This window comes from Peromyscus californicus, unplaced genomic scaffold, assembly GCF_007827085.1.
Source record: "Peromyscus californicus insignis strain IS unplaced genomic scaffold, ASM782708v3 Scaffold_14__1_contigs__length_90479793_seg_2, whole genome shotgun sequence".
In the NCBI taxonomy this organism is placed as follows: domain Eukaryota; kingdom Metazoa; phylum Chordata; class Mammalia; order Rodentia; family Cricetidae; genus Peromyscus; species Peromyscus californicus.
This window is the reverse complement of record NW_026294436.1, coordinates 75,712,635-75,731,607: the sequence shown is the minus strand read 5'-3', so window position 1 is coordinate 75,731,607 and position 18,973 is coordinate 75,712,635. Positions and strand designations below refer to the sequence as shown.

At 44.4% G+C, this 18,973-nt stretch overlaps 1 protein-coding gene across 4 annotated transcripts in view; it reads left to right on the top strand.

The window, feature by feature from the left end:
* Rps6kc1 (ribosomal protein S6 kinase C1) overlaps positions 1-18,973 on the top strand; it is a 156,527-nt gene that overhangs the window by 102,294 nt on the left and 35,260 nt on the right. For all 4 annotated transcript variants that reach the window (XM_052737991.1, XM_052737992.1, XM_052737990.1 and 1 more), the window contains 2 exons: positions 7,371-7,418; positions 8,427-8,559. In XM_052737991.1, the coding sequence (XP_052593951.1) occupies positions 7,371-7,418; positions 8,427-8,559 (181 nt within the window). The remainder of the gene's footprint in view (positions 1-7,370; positions 7,419-8,426; positions 8,560-18,973) is intronic.

Below are 18,973 nucleotides of genomic sequence, written 5' to 3'. Positions count from 1 at the left end.
GTGCCACCATGCCTGGAGAGATGCCGTCGGTCTTCCCACATCAGGTTTTGTATTTGGTGTTCTGTTAAACTTGTTCCCAAGCGTATTTTCCTTGGGAAATGTTTAGACTTGAAGTGCCTGGGAGAGAAGTCCTTCCTAGCATGCACTGTTTGTGTCTGTGTAAACCATTTGATTTTATTGTCATTATTCATGGGCTCAACAAACAACTTAAATCTTATATTTTGGTTTACTCAGAACAGGCTTATTTTGAATAAGGGTGATTTTTCAGTGCGATCAGCCTTCTGTTAAAAAGAAAAGCTTTCACATCTCCTCGGCAGTGGTGTCCCCTTGCCTTGGTTTGGTTGGGGGAACGGCTGTGACCTTGGGTACTTTCTGTGTCGCTGCTTCCTCCCCGTGTTCAGTATTTTCTGGTAGCTTGCCCATTGCCTGCCTCTGGCTGCATCATCTCCCTTATGCTGACTTAGGCAGTATTTCTTCAGTCTCTTATCTCTGGGCTTTGATGCATATGTTCTGAAGGTGGCCACCGTGACTTTGGGTAGCAGCAGATGGTAAACCTTCAGGCCGCCACTAGCTATACTGGTGCTAAGTTGGGGAGATCACGTTTGATGAAGAAACAGAAGTGCATATGAAAGCTTTCACTGCCTAAATACCTTCTAATTAAAAAATTAGCATACGAAAACCTTTGCAGCTGCCTGGGCATTTGAAGAAAATGAAAATGAGTTGTTTTCTTAGAAATGCAGTTGTTTACCAGTGTCGCGTCTCATTGCTTGTGCCTCCTCCTAACAGCTCTTTCTCTTTTGTCCCAGTTTGATTTTGGCAGTAGTCGAGGCAGCCAGCTAGGTGATTAGGTCGACTGAAACAGGGGGCCCTTTAGAAGTCACAGATGTTTGTACACTTTAAATTAAGGTATTTTGAATTTTACTTGCTAAAATATGTAGCTCTTGAGTGCTAACTTCACACAGTTTGATCTGCTGTTTTCTACTTTGGAAGATATTTCTGGATTAAATACATACTTGAAGAACTGCCCCAAGGCTACCCTGCTTTGTCTGACAGAGCAGGTGACTTGTGACTCCTGTTCACAGGCGGGGTTCCATGGGTCATGTATTCACTTCATAGTGATGTATCAGGTTGGACGGAAGTTCTAGCACAAAGAAAACTTTGGTTTCATCTAAAGAAATTTAAAATTATTGTGGGTGAATCCTAGATATCTCATGCATTTGCTACCGAAACATCTTCTTGAGCGTAGGAGGCGAGAGTGTCTTGGAGTTGAGTATCCAGGTCACATTTACTTTTCAGACTTCCATTCTCTTCAGAGGACTTCTGGGAAGCCAAAGACAGATGGCATCTGATCCAACAGGAGAAGCCTCTTTGCAGTGTGTTCTCCTGGTGCCGGTTCCTGCACTGTAACTTCCTGGATGAGCACAGTGGCTCATCTCTTGGTTTCAACGTTGTCGACAGTGTACTAGAAACATCATGGCCTGGCCTTGTGGTGCTTGTGAGAGAGACTTAGAGGGCTGATGTCAAAGAAGCCTAGTGCCCTGCCCTTTTCTCTGGTAGTTGAAGTTTTATGAGTGATGACTAACTTATGAGAGTAGGCACGGGGCTAACAGCCAATGTTGGAACACACTTTGAGTTTTATAAGAATGCAAACTGAGGTGGGTTTAGATCAGAATATGGAGAGCATGTGATCACCATCACGTTACTGAGGACATCGAAGTTTTAGTGCTGGAGGTTTGCTGTGCACAGCCAATTCTGCAGAAGGGTGACATTTTAATGTTGCTGACACAAATTGCTTAAAAATTTGCCTAATTGTAGTCTAGTGCAATGTGGCCAGTTTTCAAATGAGAACGTAGCATGCAGCACAGGCTTCCTACCTGAACCATGAGATGACTGGTTTGTAAATTGTAGGTTGTTTATTGTTCTCTCTTCTGTTGTGAGTGAGTGAGTGAGTGAGTGTGTGTGTGTGTGTGAGTGTGTGTGTGAGTGTGTGTGTGAGTGTGTGTGTGTGTGAGTGTGTGTGTGTGTGTGTGGCGGGGGTGAGGGGTGAAGAGGAGGGTGTCCTAGTGGTGTAACTTGCTGACTGCTTACTCAGATCTCACCCAGAGAACAGCGTAAGTGTCCGAGGTGACACAGTTCAGGGCTGGGCTGCATTTGTCCAAGGTGACTCTCCCGATCCCATCTCCCTTCTCTCTTAAGCACAGAGTCCTACAAATTACCACCAAAATGGAGGCAAGAATTTCCCTCCAAATTATTTGGTTAGTTTTTCAGACTTCTAGACTTCTGATGTCAACATTTAAATTAAATAAAAAGTTTCAGGAATAGGCAACAGTCCCACTCTGAGAGCTTGTATCACCCTTTCACTGCAAGTGTGTGTGTGTGTGTGTGTGTGTGTGTGTGTGTGTGTGTGTGTGTGTGTGTGCGCGCGCGCGCGCACGCACACAGATCTCTTTTCTTCTCTCCAGATTTAGTCTTCTTCATATCATTAAACTAAAATCATCATTTGATGCCTTGGGACCCCGCCCTATCTTTGCAGAGGTGTGGTGTGGTTATCTAGCATAGCGTCCCTACTCTGGCTCACAGAGCGACCTGTAACCACTTGGGACTTTTCCTTCTGCTATAAAGAAGAGTGGGCAAGGGTCTTGGTCCTGGTGGCATTGAAGCAAAGATGGAGTTAGTTGCCCGCCCCCAAGTCATTGTTTGTATTTCTGTGGGCAAAGGTGGAGTAATCCTTTCTGTTAGGCCATATGTTAATATAGTGCTGATATGTAAGTGTGAAAAATGAAAGAGAGAAATATGTTAATTGTATTCTTTCAGTAAGATAGGCTGTCCAAGGTAATTATTTCATGACAGTGCTAGTAATAGTACTTGTTTTATCATGAAATAAAAGATGGTTTTAGGAGCCTTTTATTGGAAAGACAATTGTATCAAATTAGGACAAATTAGATTTTTGTCTTTACGAAGGTGAGCAAACCCATGAGCAGTTTGTAAATTGCGTTTGAGTCTACAAATGAACAAATTCAGTTTGAGGGTTAAAGACGGTGTTCTTTTGTCCTTTATGCTGACAGCTTCGTTACAGATTGGCCTACTGTTGGCACTAAAAACATGGCTGGCTCCTTATGATCTGTGTGCGCACAGCTATGATATTGATGCCATACCACTGTTCATTAAGGACTCGACTTCAATGAGGCTGCAGCGCGCAAATGTGGAGGGATACAGATGTGAAATGCAGCCGTTTCTCCTTGTGTACAGCCGTATGGCTAATAATTTCCAAGTGCTAAAGCTCTTGTTAGCAGGAGTGCTGGTGTGTTAAGAATGGTGCTATAAATAGCTTTAAGAATGGAAGTTGAAGGTGCTTCTTTTAAAGACTATTGTTAACTAAACATTATTGCCAAACAGATGGAGAGCACTCACCAGCCTGATGTTTTTAGGTCTAATTATATTATCACCAGCCCTGTATGGCTCAGTTGAAGAGGTGTACCCAGAGGCCAATTTATAATCATTTAGGCAACACCTGTTTGGGAGAAATTGACAGTCAAAGGGCACATTTAAAAAAAAATCACATATGTTCTTGTGTTTATTACCTCAATGTGAACGTTGTCAAGTCGCAAACCAACTTGGTAGAAGAAAGGCTGCACCAGCCTGCCGCTTTCCTGCCAAGTTTGTCCATCTTCGTGCGTATTTATTTGTCTGCTCCATGCTTCATGCCAGAGTGAGGCCAGCAAAGAGAGGAACCCCCACCCCATTCCTGCAGGTATTTGCTGTTCTGTCAGGCAGGTGGCTTCTGGTAAGAAAATGAAGTTCTCTGAACTTACCTTTTACCCAGAGAGATGTTTTCCATGTCATGTAAATGTGTCTTTGCAAACACGATTGGCTCTCTGGGGAGTGACATAGAGTTGTAAGTCGATGTAAAACCAGATGAGATGCTAGCAGTACAGATGCCTCCACAGAGCCCACAGCCTTCCATGTGGGGAGGGACCATTGTGTGATTCAACATCAGGTTCAAGGGCTGTGAGTTTACTCCCATTCCTTGGAGGGTCATTCCTTCTGGAGAACGTGTCAGTAGCTGCCCTACTGGCAGTTAAGAGGGCTAGGTCTCTCCATGTGTAAGTAATGAAAGCCCAAGCCTTTGTTTGAACTGAGGGTCCACCATTCCCTTTCATTCAGTGCCTTCTCCCGAAAGGTTCAGCTCTGTCACCCCCAATTTTTCATTTGTCTGGTTGACTTGGAGCCACCTGGCTTCTGTCTTGAGCAGTTTATGACAGTGACCTATGACTTCCTGATGCCTTCTCCAGTATTTTTTCCTTAATCCTTCGTGGTGGCTGCTGCTTAGTGGGTGGAGCATCCTTCTTTTTCTTGCTGCTTTCGTACCTACCTATAGCATTCCAGGTGTGCACAGCCTTCTAAATGAGATGTAAACAGCATATTGTTTGCACATGTGCAGGGCAGTTTAGCAGTGAGGGAGGAAGCATTCAGAGCTCGCTGTCCCAGTACAGATTGTCCCTTCTTTGCTTGGTAGCTTTTTTGAGCAGGGTCAGTTAACATTTTACAGTTGTTTTCTCACCTTCAAACTTTGTTGATTAGAAATGCACACTTGTTTGGGATGTTGAGAGTGTTCCATGATTGAACAACTTTCCGAAGCCCAGTATTGTGTGTGTTGTGAAGGGAAATTTCAGTGGAGTTTTTCGCATGCCTTGAGGTTGTGTCTTTGTGGGGAATGCTCAAATATAAATCCTTGGTCCTCACTTCTTTTCCAAGTTCCATTCCCACCTTGCTGTCCACCTGTATTCTTAGATTTGAACTTGCTAGCTGTGTGTTTATGGATTCCCTGTGTCAAAACAGAAATACCATTTCTACCCTATTGCCAACTGTAGCCAGTCATGGCAGATTTAGTGTCTGAAGACACTAAACATTATGTTAAAGTTGTGAAAGTCAGAGGCATGACACAGGCCTTATGGGCTGGCACCACGACTTTCCTTGCTGTAGCCTGTGGAGGACCTGCCTCCATGTGCACTCAGGCTCGCTCGTAGGCTGCTGCCTCTGCAGCTGGAGGAATGAGCTGTCTCCTTGCTGCTGGCCAGCTGAGGGCTGCTCTTGCTTCTAAACTTTGCCTGCTTCTCTCAGACTCTCTCTGAGCTTCTAGATGTGCTCCTGTGGTTCTTGCCCCTTAGTGGGTCTACATGTTAGCCAGGTAAACCCTTTCGTACTAGAAAGACCCCCTTCTACCATGTCACTGTGCTTCCCCTTCTTTCTGTCAGGATGCAGTCTTCACTTTTAGAAGATCATGTGATTCAACAGAACCCACCCAGACAACCCCAAGTGATCTGTAAGCTCTGAATTAATTACATCTGTGAAGTCCTTTCTAGAATAGCACAGTCCACTCACGGAGTCTGGAGTGGGTTATGAGCATTTCTGAGGACTATGACACTGTCTGTGACATGCCCATAAGGAATTTGACATCTGGTTGGGAGATGACAAATGAACAAGTAAAACCAAATTGAAGAGTTTGAGATGTCATAATAGATGTTAGTACCATATAAAATGGGAGGACAGAGGAAGAGCCATCAGTATTGGCTGGGGGGGGGGGGGGGATTTGAGCTGAATGTGGAAAGATGAGGTTTGGTAAGTGGCCGGGAGAACATTCCAGAGAGAAGCTGCAGTAACAGTGACAGCAACCATGACCCTGGATGTGCTTTTGTGAGGTCATCGCAGAGAGATGCTCATATATGGCCGCCGCCGCCGCTGTTATCATCTTCCATCATAGCGTCACACCCAGAGCCGTAATGTCGGCGATGTGTGGAATAGGAAGAGTTGTTGAGAGGATTGGCATTGATTACCCACAGCTGACATAGTGCATACTTAAAATGAGGTAGGTGAAGGAGCAGGAGGTGGTTAAAAGGGCTCAGGAAGTACAGTTGGCTTGTTGACTTAGCTGCTGATTCTGCAGTTGGAGAATTCAGAGAGACTTGGAGCTTGGGTTTGGGAACTCTGCAGGACAGCTAAGAGGTGCCTGTGTGAATAACATTCTGTTGCAGCATAGGTTGACTTAAAGAGTGCAGCTCAGGCGCTCAGGAGATGCTGAGGTCAGAGAAGATGTCAGCAACATTCTTAATGCCTGTGTCTAAGATGGGACTTGCCATCGCAGCCGCAACATCTCCTTCCCACCTGCAGCTCTATCTCCTCACCATTATTGTGTTTCCAAGCTCAACAGGCCACCTTTGCCTGCCGTCCCTCCTCTAGGGGGTGCTGTTGGCTGCTGTCAGCCTGCTGTCTGAGGGGAAGGTCCCATTTGCAGCGTTCGCTGATTTCTGTGGTATAAATTCTTCCTAATTTGAGACTGTGATTGTTGACTGGCTAAAATGACACATTTGAAAGATGATAGCAGACACTTATGGGCCTGCAAAGTCTCGAATATTTGCTAATTGGCCTTTGTGGCCTATCTCTGCCATAGTATTTAACAAAAATAAACCATGGTTATGGTAGTATTTGCCCGTTTCCTTCTCCTAGGGTGGCAGGGATGGCCATTCAAAGGGGCCGTGTGTGAGATGGTCCTGAGGTCCTTGTGGAGGGTGAGAGAGTGACACACGAACTACACTTAAAAAGAAAGCTTTGCCTGGTATTTTGAGAATTGACCACAGAGCCGTGCAGTGCGGAGGGAGCAGGGGGCCTGTGCCAGCTGGACAGAGCTGGTTCTGGTTGGGTCGGGGGCATTAGTGGGAGGGGGCAGGGCAGGACAAGGGTTGAGTATAGAGTCAGCAGGATTTGCTGACATGGAAAGAGGAGTTAAGCTCTGGTCCTGGGTTTAGATGCAGTACCCAAAGGACTCCTGAGATGATGCTAAAGACTCAGTTATTGAGCTCATGTTACAGTGGGCCGCTAAGAGATTTCAGAAGAAAGTTGGAAAATTTATGTTTTAATAAATTATGTCCCATTTACCATGGGAGAACATCTTTGACCGTCCACTCCCACCCCTACCACCACTACCTTGATTTGGGGTTCTCCTGCTCTCAAAGGTGGCCTAGGATTGCCAGGCTGGCCTTGTTCTCGCCAGGCCACCAATTTCCAGCTGCACTACCAGCTGCATGTGCACCATGCCTGGCAATGGCCTGTACTTTTAAGAAATATATTTTAAAAATAAATCCAGGAAGCATAGTGATGTTTCTATGCTGTAGCATTTTTAGAAAAGGAAATTGTAATAAATCTATTTTGGACAAGGCTGTTTGGATCCTATGAGTTAGGATTTTTAAAAAGTCTATTTAGAAATTAGAATTTTGGAGAGAATCAGAACTCCACCCCAACTCTTAGTTTCTCAAATTAAAGAGTTAATGTTTGATTATATTTTGTTAAAATTATTGCTTGTGTCTTTTGCATAGGTTTTACTTGTGATGGACACAAGGACAGAACAAACATTCATTTTAAAAGTAAGTAGAATTCGTATGTTTAGTGAATTTAAAAAATGACTTCCAAAAACTTAAAAAACATGCTTTTGAAAGAAAAAGTAATTTTTGCATGGCATTTAAGTCTTTTATGTTCATGGTGATCCATATTTCTGTCTTTCACAGCTGATAACATGCTATAACTTCTCTTTAGAAAGTTTGTTAGAGAATGTGTTCTCAGAGTGCATCTGAGAACCAAGAGTGTTCAGCTATGTTTGCTGTGATTTGTGAGTCTTACTTGGGTTGTGGAAACTGTTACCTGAACTCTGACTTGTTCCTTGGTGAGAATTCAGTATATAATTAAATGAATAACTTTAGTTTTGAAATTGTTTTTGGAATGGATTATGATAGTATGTATTCTAAGTATGTCCTGATTAAACATTCCTATGACACCCAAACCGGAAGCTACTTGTCTTGAGCATCCCCTTTCTCTTGCTGGTCAGGCATGACAGACATGTGTGAATCCTACCTGTCTTTGTGGACATTCCGTGCTATCACCCAGTGGCATTTACCCAGGTTTTCAAACCAGGGTGTAACACCAGAACATGCATACATCTGGTCCTTTGGGAGGTTAGTCGGTGGGGTTTTGGAATAGAATTTAAAGGTTGCTGCTTCATCCAGAACACGTTTGGTGTCTGGAGAATGTGACTCTAACTGATTGCTGCCTTAAAGATGTACATAAGGAAAATCAAACTTAGAGGTCGCCGAGAAATAACTGTATGTCATCCTGATGACTTAGTTTGAGAGCATCGCTAATAAAAACACTGACCCACGTAATTGATTTTAATGGCAGCTTTGTGGCATCTTCTGTTGTCTGGATTCATGCCAGATGCCATCAGAGGAGCCTCCGGGGACTGAGGGGCACAGAGCAGCAGATGAGTGGTTTCTCTGAAGCCCGAGTAACTCGGATAGATTAGTGTGGTTGATAAACACTGAGCACAGCAGGCTCCAAAGGCAACTGTGGGTACAACTGACCTTTTTGTTCTCTGTCAGGGTCTAAGGAAAAGCAGTGAGTCCAGCAGGAACAGGAAGACCATCATCCCCCGCTGCGTGCCCAACATGGTGTGTCTGCACAAGTACATCATCTCGGAGGAGTCGGTGTTTCTCGTGCTGCAGCATGCCGAAGGTGGGTTGGCCGGTCCGACTGGGGCCGAGTGAAGAGCATCAGCTGCCGTGTGCTCTGGTGTCTGTGATGCTGCTTCGCCCACATTGTTTCATAAGCACTGAGATGGGGAACTAGTCTCCCCACTCCTGCTCAGCCTCCTTGCTGTGAGTTTGGAGGGAAGAGGAAAACCCAGGTGACCAGCCAGCTTCACTTGAACTGTGGGGCCATCCTAATGGGTTCACTTTGCTCTGGAATTAACTGACAGGGTGAGAACTTGAATGTGAACGCATGCTGAGAGAACTGGGTTTTATTTAGAGATTGAGTTCTGTTCCCTTGTCTGCACTAAAAAGCTACACTTCCGTTAGATGACTAAAAAAGCATCCCCTGCAGAATTAATTAATTGCTTCCTTTACAGGGAAGGCAAGGGTGTTTGCTTAACATTTGACATTGCCTCATTTTCTGATCTGAGCCTCCTGAGCACAGCCATGGGCACCTCATGTGAGTACAAAGTAGAGCATGGGCTCTGCCTTCAGCCACTTCCCAGGGAACAGGTGGCAGAAGACACTGTGTGGATCTGGTTTTTCCTCTTAACACTTGAATTTAAATAAATATTCCTTTATTTAGGTGACTGTAGCATGTAAGTATAAATTCACATAACATATATTGCCTTTTGGTGTTTAAACAGGTGTTCTTAAAATAATGAAGAAAATTTAAATTATTTTCCATATTTCATGAGTCATCCTTATTTTTATATTGAAAATACAATACTATATTTTACTAATAGGTGTAACATTAGAATTTAATACCTTTTTCTCAGGAAAAAGAGGCACTGCTTTCTGGAATGAGGTCTCTCATAATAACTAATGCAAGATTTTTGATGGGGGCAATAAAGTACTAATGTTGTTATTATGAAGTCCACATAAGATAGCTACAGATGGAAGGAAGACCTCCATATGCAGTGTTTAATAGGAAATTCAGAGGGGCTCCATGGTCTCACAGGTATTAAGAGAGTTAATTGCGTGTGTGAATTGGATAACTAATTCACCTTTGTTCAGACATTATAGACAGCTTTTATCTGAGGATACCAGTGCATTACAGACATTATTGAATTAGAGGTCATGTCATCTGATAGCAAAATACAGCCACCTCTGGTGTGGAACAAAATAACTTGCGTAGTAATAATCCATAATAATTTAGAACAAGGTCAGTAGGATGAACGTAATTATGGTCAATATTCTATTAGCCGGTGTGGATTATTCACGCTGGAGATTATCTGTGGCAAAGCTTCGGCCCTCGCTTACCTCCACTGTTGGTGGCTTGCCTTCCTCCTCCTCCTGAGTCTCCACGTTCCACTTGTTTTTCCTGTGCTGTCCTCCCTCCCGCCTCTCAGAACTGAGCTTGTAGTGATGCTGGTTTCGTGAGGTGTGCCAGGGTTACAGTGCACTGACGTCAGGTCTCCTGCTCTCGGAAGTCGTCTTGTCCACAGGTGACCAAATGGAAACATGATTGAAGACTGTCATGGACTTGTAAACCTAGAAGGAATGTCTCTCCTTTCAAATGTCTGTGGCTTAGTTTTCTAGAAGTCTTTGTGATGTGAAGTAAGTTAGTGCAAATGGTAACCCTCAGTTCGTTTGCTCTTAGCAGATTGATTGTGTGTGCTGCACAGTGAGCTGTGGCCCCAGTGAACACAGCGGGGGGAGACCCGCCCTTTCCACTTAAATCGCTGCTGTGGAGTCAAACAGGAAAACAAGAACAAGAAAGTACTGGATACAAGTCGGGGCCGCCACTCTGGTCTTTAACACAGGGTGACCTAACAGGTCACAATGAAAGGACTGCTCATGTGCTCAAGGAGCCCTCTCTGAAATGGGGACATTTAGGAGGAGTTCTGAGTCACAAAACCCTACCATTTGCATGTAAGGTCCAAGCACGGGGACAGTGTGACAACAGGGTGTTTGATGAACGAGAAAGGAGACTGTGGCTGTGGTTGTGGTTGTAGGAAAGGACAGCAGTGATGCTGAGGGCTGTGGAGAAGTGCGTGGAGGCTGAACCTGCGAAGTAAGGTCTGACTCATGCTCCATGAGGCCACTCACTAGCCAGTTATCTCAGAAGCAGGAGAGGGTCCCTCCTGATTTCAAACAAACAAAACCAAAAAGGTCACTCCTTGTGTGGAGGTGGTGTCATAGTTTGCTTTCTGTTGCTGGGACAAAACAATGTGGGGAAGAAAGGGTTTGTTTGGTTTATGTGTTCTAATTATAGTCCATCATGGAGAGATGTCAGGGCAGGAACTTGGGGCAGGCACCTGGAGGCAGGAACTGAAGCAGAAGCCATAGAAGAATGCTGCTTATTGGCTTGCTCTTCATGGCTTGCTCAGCCTACTTTCTTATATAACCCAGGACCACCAACCCAGGGATGACCCCACCCACAATGGGCCGAGCCCTTCCAAATCAATCAGTAATCAAATCAGTGCCCCCACAGACTTGCCTACAGCTCAGTCTGGTGGAGACAATTACTCATTTGACCTCCCCTTTCCCTGATACGTCTAGGTTTATGTCAAATTGACAAAAACTGGCCTGCACAGATAGGGTGTAGTGAGCCTAGAGCAGAGCAAGGGCTGATGTAGAGTCCTGGCAGAAGATGATGGTGTGGTCTTCGTGGTCCTGTGGACCTGTGCATTTCCCAGGTTTGGCTCAAGTAGTGGAGCAGAAAAGAGTGTGTTCTCTTCCCCACTGTGCCCTTCTGTGGTACCTCCATGGATGAAGATGTTGTGCACAGTCCCACGTGGTGGAGGAGAGGACCAGCGCCTGTAAGTTGTCCCCCACTCCCACATCCACTGTGGCACTACCCCTGAAATGATTATGAAAGGATACTTTGATAGTGTAAATAGTTCTGCTGAACTTAGAGCATTTATGATTCACAGATCATACACAGATCAGGCTGCCCAGAGCTTACAGAACTAGCTAGAATGTGTAGTTTCCCACTCTCTGTTTTTACTTCATTCAGCTAGAAGCTTCTTGAGAGCTTTCTGGGGCATAGATGTAGTTCTAACACAGCAGTGAGCAGTGCAGAAGAGCTGGACTGTATGGAGCCCACATGGTGTTTGAGATGGGGACAGACGGTAAACATACACATAGGAGAAGATACACAGCTGGAGGACACTAGGAGAGCAGAACGTCAAGGGATGGGGCAGTTGTTCTCACTGGTGGTCACCATACTGAGAAAGGAGCATTTGATGAGGGAGAAGGAACAGTGTGTGTTTGTGGGGAAAGAGTGCCTTGGCAAGAGAAAACAAGCACATAAGCCCAGAGCCACTGTTTGGTGGATAAGCAGCAGCCAGACGAGGGTGACTGAGCAGAGCAGGGGAAGTGAGAGAAGCGGGAAGCTGGAAAGCAGGGCTCACGGTGTCTCATGGGCCACTTTCACTGTTTGTAAGAACTTGACTGAACAAGAGGAGCTGTCGCTGTAGATGCTCAGTAGAAAAATGGCAACATAAGGGCCACTGTGGTTACTTTGTGGAAAATGGTAGCTTGGTGACCAAGCAGAACAAAAGGCATGAGGACAGCTTGGAGGTTTTGTAAGCAACTAGACAGAATGGTGGTGTTTGGGGAGTGCTCACATTAGCCCATTTTCTGTTACCCTGAACAAATACCTTAGGCACCCAGGCAAGAAAGTATGTTCAGGGCCATGGGACTGGAGTTTGCTTGGTCCTAGTGACCTCCCGGTGAAAGGCAGCACAGTGCTGGGCTCCTGTACGAGACAAGGTGGGAGGGTGAGAGAGAGGCCAGTGCAAGCCTAGGGCCCCTGAGAACTACTGTAATTCCTTCCCCAAGGGTGAAACCCAGAGACCCAGTGGCCTCCTCTGGCACCACTCTCAGAGGTCTCCAGCTCTTAGCAGCCCCACACTGGGACCAGAGTTATAGCTTGTGATCTATGGGAGGCACACTTGGGCTCTATCCAGGCCACAGCAGTGCCGGTGTGTGCTGGTGTGGTTAGGATGTTTGTTAGCATCTGAATGTCCGTGCCCACACTCACTTTTTATTGTTTGAGTCTGAATGCATTTCAAAAGTAGATCTGACTGATAGGATTCTACCTTGCAGGACTCCAGGGTGCTTGGCTCAAAACATTGAAAAGGGGGCTTTTAGCAAGTTGTGGACAAAGTAGATTGAGTCAGGAAAAACAGGGCTTCAGGTTTGGACACAGGACTTGGAGTTTGTGTGTGTGTGTGTGTGTGTGTGTGTGTGTGTGTGTGTGTATACATGTGCATGCACGTCAGCTGTAGATGTCGTTCCTCAGAGAGCTGTCCACAGTGTGTTGTTGAGACAGGGTTTCTTACTGGGCTTGGAGTTTGCCAAGGAGGCTGGTCTGGCTAGCCAGCAAGCCCCAGGGCTCCTCCAAGTGCTGGGGTAATAAGTATACCTCCACCACACCCAGCTTTCTTATGAGGCCCTGGAGATTGCCCGGCAAGCACTTTTCTGACTGAGCAATTTCCCCTGGAGATGCTTATTAATATCAAGATGGAAGTGGGTATGACAGAAACGTTTTCAAGAGAGCTGCAGAAGACATAGCTTAGTGGTAGAGCACTTACCTAGCATGCTATAGTCCTGTGTCCAAAAAACAAGTTTAGAAGACAGGTTTTAAATACTCACTGTTCTTTTTAATGATTTTCTTAGCTGCATTTGAAGGAGCAAGATGGAGAAACTGTTTAGTCAAGGCTAAGTGTTAACGTTACTGAGATGGATGGTTATAGAATATTCTTCAGATACAGCCTGGCAACTAGTGGCATGCTCTGTGCGTGGATGGTTCTCAGTCAGGGAAAAAAGGAACGACCAGGTTAGAAGCCCAAGGCTATGAGAGCAGAGCAGGGCATGAAGGAACTTCTCCACCAGAGTCTCTTTTTATTAACCGAGTTTTCAAATTATTAGCACACAGACTTCAGTTCTGAAGATGTGAGGAGAGCCTTCCTGTTGGTGCCGATGTTCAGTCAGAAGTCCTTTCTCTTGTGGACACAGTCTCCTTCTGTGACCCAGGCTGTCTTTGAATTTGTGATCCCCCTGCCCCAGCTCCACAGTACTGAGATAACAGGCCTGAGCCATCGTGCCCATTATTTCTGTTTTTGTGTTTTAATGTAAACAGGTCTTACATGTTGCCTCTGGTCTGCTTGTCATCTTAGCAATGTACATTAGACACCTTTCTGAGCTTATATAGAGCTGTGTCATAAAAGGTCATGGACACTGTGTGGTGGCACACACCTTTCATCCCAGGACTCAAGGGGCAGAGTCAGGCAGATACCTGTGAGTTCAAGGCATCCTGGTCTACATAGTGAGTTCCAGGCCAGGGCTAGGTAGAATGCATAGTGAGACTGACTGGACTGACTGACTTGACTCTCTCTCTCTGAAAGTGTTCTTTGGGTGTAGTGGTATCCATAATCCCAGTATTTAGAAGGTTGAGGCAGGGGGGTTATAACAAGTTCAAAGCCAGTCTGGAATACAGAGCAAGGGCAATGTGAGTGGGAGTGTTGTCTCACCATTACTAGTTCTGTGACCTTGGGCACATTGCTTAGCCTTTCTGTGCCTTAGTTTCTTTATTTGCAAAATAGGGACATTGCAACTATGCACTCAGTAGGACCTACAGAAGATTAAATTGCTACATGTGTACAGCACTTAAGGTGGCAGGCATGTGGTGAGCATGCATGTCTCAGGGTGGCAGGCATGTGGTGAGCATGCATGTCTCAGGGTGGCAGGCATGTGGTGAGCATGCATGTCTCAGGGTGGCAGGCATGTGGTGAGCATGCATGTCTTTTTTTTTTTTTTTGGTTTTTCGAGACAGGGTTTCTCTGTGTAGCTTTGCGCCTTTCCTGGAACTCACTTGGTAGTCCAGGCTGGCCTCGAACTCACAGAGATCCGCCTGGCTCTGCCTCCCGAGTGCTGGGATTAAAGGCGTGCGCCACCACCGCCCGGCTCATGCATGTCTTTTAAGGTGGCAGGTATGTGGTGAGCATGCATGTCTTTTAAGGTGGCAGGCATGTGGTGAGCATGCATGTCTCAGGGTGGCAGGCATGTGGTGAGCATGCATGTCTTTTAAGGTGGCAGACATGTGGTGAGCATGCATGTTTCTTAGGGTGGTAGGCATGTGGTGAGCATGCATGGCTGCAGAGTGGTTCTGCACATTTCCCATGATACAACTTGTTCTCTCCTACTTGCTTTGTGAACTGTTCTGTTATTTGCATGTATTTATCTTTTTGCATTTTTTATTTTGTTTTGTTTTTAAGAATTATTTGTAGGACAGATATTTTGAAGTGGGAATTTCTAGGTCAAAGGTGACTTTTCCCATTGCTATAGGAATATCATTTGTGTTAAATCCAAGTTTTAATTCTGCTCAGGCAAATCCACATATTTACTGTGCAGTCTTATAGAAAACCAGTAAATTAAAATGAGAGACAGAGGGGTTTAATTAAACGTTATGAATTACAATTTTATAGCTTAAGATGGTTCAATAACTGCAATTTCCTATGCTTTAAGGGGCCTAGAAATATCAGTTATATGCTTGATGTGCTAGGATGATCAATATTTTGGGTATTTTCTGTATTTGAGATTTAATGAACAGCAGTTGTTTAAGTTAATGTTGTTATAATAATATTGATGTTTGGTTATGTTAGTTTGTTAGGGTTGGTCTTAATTCTGAAGAAAGCATAACACACTCAGAGTTGTAGGAATGATGTGTTCTGGTTTTGTGATTCATGGTTAGCAGTGCAGGAGAGGATGTGATCTGCACCGAGCTCTGTTCCACACAGAATGCTAGGTTGAACTGGCCCCAGAGTGAAGCTGGAGGAGCCCAGACAACCTCTTCCCCTCCTGGAAACCCAGTTTTTATAATTCATGTTAGGGAACTTGTGTGAGCTCAGAAGGTTCCAAAAAGAAAGCACTGACAGTCACATTTAAGATTGTTACCCAATAGTAAAAACAATGGAAATTAAACAGGGTGGCATGATGGTTCATAAAATGGTAATTGCTAATGTCTGGTGCAGGCAGCTTGCTGAAGGAGGTGCTGTGTTGTCCATTGCGTATAGAAGGGATTCTGGCAGAGCCACGTAGCAGCCTGCAAACAAACCTTAGAAATACTCATGCTCTCTAGCCAGCTGCCAGGTGCATGGTGGTGACCTCAGGGCCTGCGCACCAGCTAGAGGCAGGGGGATCAAAATTCAGGATCTTCTCATCTACCTGCCAGTTCAGGCTAGCCTGGGCTACAGGAGACCTTTCTCAAAAAGCCCTTGCTCTTACTTGATGGAGTCATCCTCCTTGACTGAGCACTCTCACTTCGGGGTTCTGTCTTGACGATGTATTTACAGATGGCAAGTGGTTTATTATTTTAAATAATTCATACAGCAAAGACTGGAGACTATACACACATCCACTCACAAAGGAGTGCTTAACTGTGTTATACACCTACTGTGAGACCATTTATAAACCTACTTGTGCGGCCATGCTGAACACTCATTTCAACTCATTTTCTCATGAAAATGTTTATATGATACCATGTTGATTATGAGTAAAAGCTTGAAAATAAAGGAATGGTTAGGAGTGTCTGTCATTGGTGGTAAGAGTATGGATGGTATTAGGGTTTTGTGCCTTCTGTTTTTCTTACTCTCTTTGGCATTTGCTAAGAATCTTACAGTAAAACCATATATGAGTTATAACATAGGAAGAGTGTATGACCCCCTACACATAACACAATTTGTACTTACAGACATTTTCACTAAAAGCTTTTGAAAAACATTATAAAGATGCCATTCATTTATAGCTCAGTTTAATAAATTTTTATTAAATGTGTTTTATGTGCTAGGTAGAAGTCTCTGCCTGTAGTTATGAAGCCCTTGCTGTCTGTGAAAGGATACTTCAAGGATAGTAGTGTCTTAGTCACTGTTTTATTACTGTGAAGGGACACCAAGACCATGGAAACGTACTCTTACAAAGGAAAGCATTTACCTGGGGGCTGGCTTACAGTTTGAGAGGTTAGTCCATTGTCATCATGGTGGGGACCATGGTGTCCTGCATGGTGCTGTAGCAGTAGCTGAGAGTTACATCCTGATCCACAGGCAGCTGAGAGAGAGAGAGAGAGAGAGAGAGAGAGAGAGAGAGAGAGAGAGAGAGGGGCTGACTGACCCCTGGCCTTGTGTGGGCTTATGAAACCTCAAAACCACCCCCAGTGACACACTTTTTCCAACAAGACCATACCTCTTGATCCTTCTAATCCTTCTCAAACAGTTCCACTCCCTGATGACTAAGCATTCAAATATATGAACCTATGGGAGCTGTTCTTATTCAAACCACCACATTCTACTTGCTAGTGCCCTCCCCCCCACAGGCTTATAGCCATATCATCATGCAAAAATGCATTCAGTCCAACTTCAAAAGTCCCCATAGTCTATCAGGATCTCAATATTGTTTAAAAGTACGAAGTCTCTTTTGAGACTCATGTGTTCTCTTAACTTTAATCCTCTGTAAAATCAAAATAAAAAAGCAGATCACATACTTCCAACATACAATGGCACCGAATATACATTCCGATTCCAAAAGGGAGGAAAGGAGGCATAGTGAGGAAACACTGTACTAAGACGACCTAAACCCAGCTGGGCAAACTCCAAACTCTGCATCTCCGTGTCTGATGTCAAAGCGCTCTTCAGATCTCCAACTGCTTTCAGCTTTGTTGACAGCAACACACTTCTGTACGAGCTAGTTCCACACCTGGTCTGCAGCTCTCCTTGGCAGGTATACCATGGCTCTGGCATCTCCAACATCTTGAGGTCTCCAATGAAACCCAGGCTTCACCTTCACAGCTTCACACAGTGGTTACTGTTGTCAAAAGAGTGTGGCAATCAGTTGAAAGTCAAGGTAGATCCTTAAATGTTAGTGTATTTACAGGGAACTCTGAAGCCCTGAAATACTCTAAAGACAACAGGAGACATGAAGGGCTACACACTGTACTGTCTGTACTGCCACCAAAGTGGGAGAAACTTACTGCATGGGGGGGAGGGGAGAGGGGGGGAGGAGGCTCTGGGACTGACACAGTGACAGTCACAGCCCACACTGCTCTTCATGCTGGGGGCAGGGCAAGGTGATTTGTGGTTTTACTGAAGTCCTTAAATTGTGAAGTAGAAGCTTCCTGGGTGGGTTTGGTGGCCAATGGCTCATGATTATTTGCTTTGATCTATCTTCTTTGGTATATGATGCCCAACAGCAAATGAAAACTGGTCTGAAAATTCACCCTCTTCATCTAAGAAGATAGGCTTATTTTGACTCATTCTTTTAAAAACGTTTATTTCTTGCATATGTGGATGTGCACATCATGATGTGCATGTAGAAATCAGAGGACAATTTGCAGAAGTTGATTCTCTCCTTCCCCTTATGTGGGTCCTTGGGATCGAACTCAGGTCATTAGACTTGGCAGCAAGTTGAACCATCTCACTTGTCCTTAACTCTTCTTTCATTTCCCAGTTTTGGAAGCTGTCTCTGTCTTTACAAAGTGTGCATTTGCAGCTCCACTTCTTGAGACTTTGGCACCAGGTTTAATGAATTTTTCTTTTGATATGATTTTTAATCATTAAATGTTTAATCCATTATGGTTTCTGTGATTTTTTTAAATGTAGATTCTAGTTAGAAAAACCTCTCTAATTCTGAGTTTTTAATGCTTAAAATAAGAAGAAATCTCTAGTAAAGCAACTATCTAGCCAGCATTGTAGGTGGTATGTTGGGTTCATTCATGCTCACTTGGTGTCTGTGGTCTTAGTTTCGTTCTGTGACGTCAGTGGGCTCTGGGCCCAAAGGTGTCTATCAGAACACATTGTCAGGGAGTTCTTACCTCAGTGGTTCCCCTTACTAAGAGCTGCCCAGCTAATCTTCCCCAGTAGTTGTATTTGTTCATACAAAGCATGAGACATGTACTAGGGGCAGAAGATGGGAAGATAAATTAACATGTCACTTGTGAAGGCATCATTATGTACTAGCTTCCAGATCCCCCCTCCAGTTCTGGACTGGGCGTTTTCAGAACAGGGTGATGCTATCGATCCCTTACTAGTGTATACACTTTTAAGTGCATATATATCTCTGGTTGACAAATTTTGACCTAAGCAGAAGACTAAACAACATTTAACTTAAAGATTTTAGTTATGTGAGGATTACAATGAATTCCTTTTACAGGAAGAAATAGGTTGTAATTTTTTAAATAATCAGCACCAGGAAATGCATGTGTATCGTACTCACAGTAGTACTTAGCAGTAGTACTTAGGAGTAGTAAACTGTAGAGGAGAGTGTCACATTTTATTGCATATAATTGTCTGAAAACACATTGGATCTTTGATATTAATGAATTTATTGACTTATTTGTTTTTGGTTAGTTATTATAATACTTATTATTTTTTTTTTAGTGGCTTAAGTATCTACCA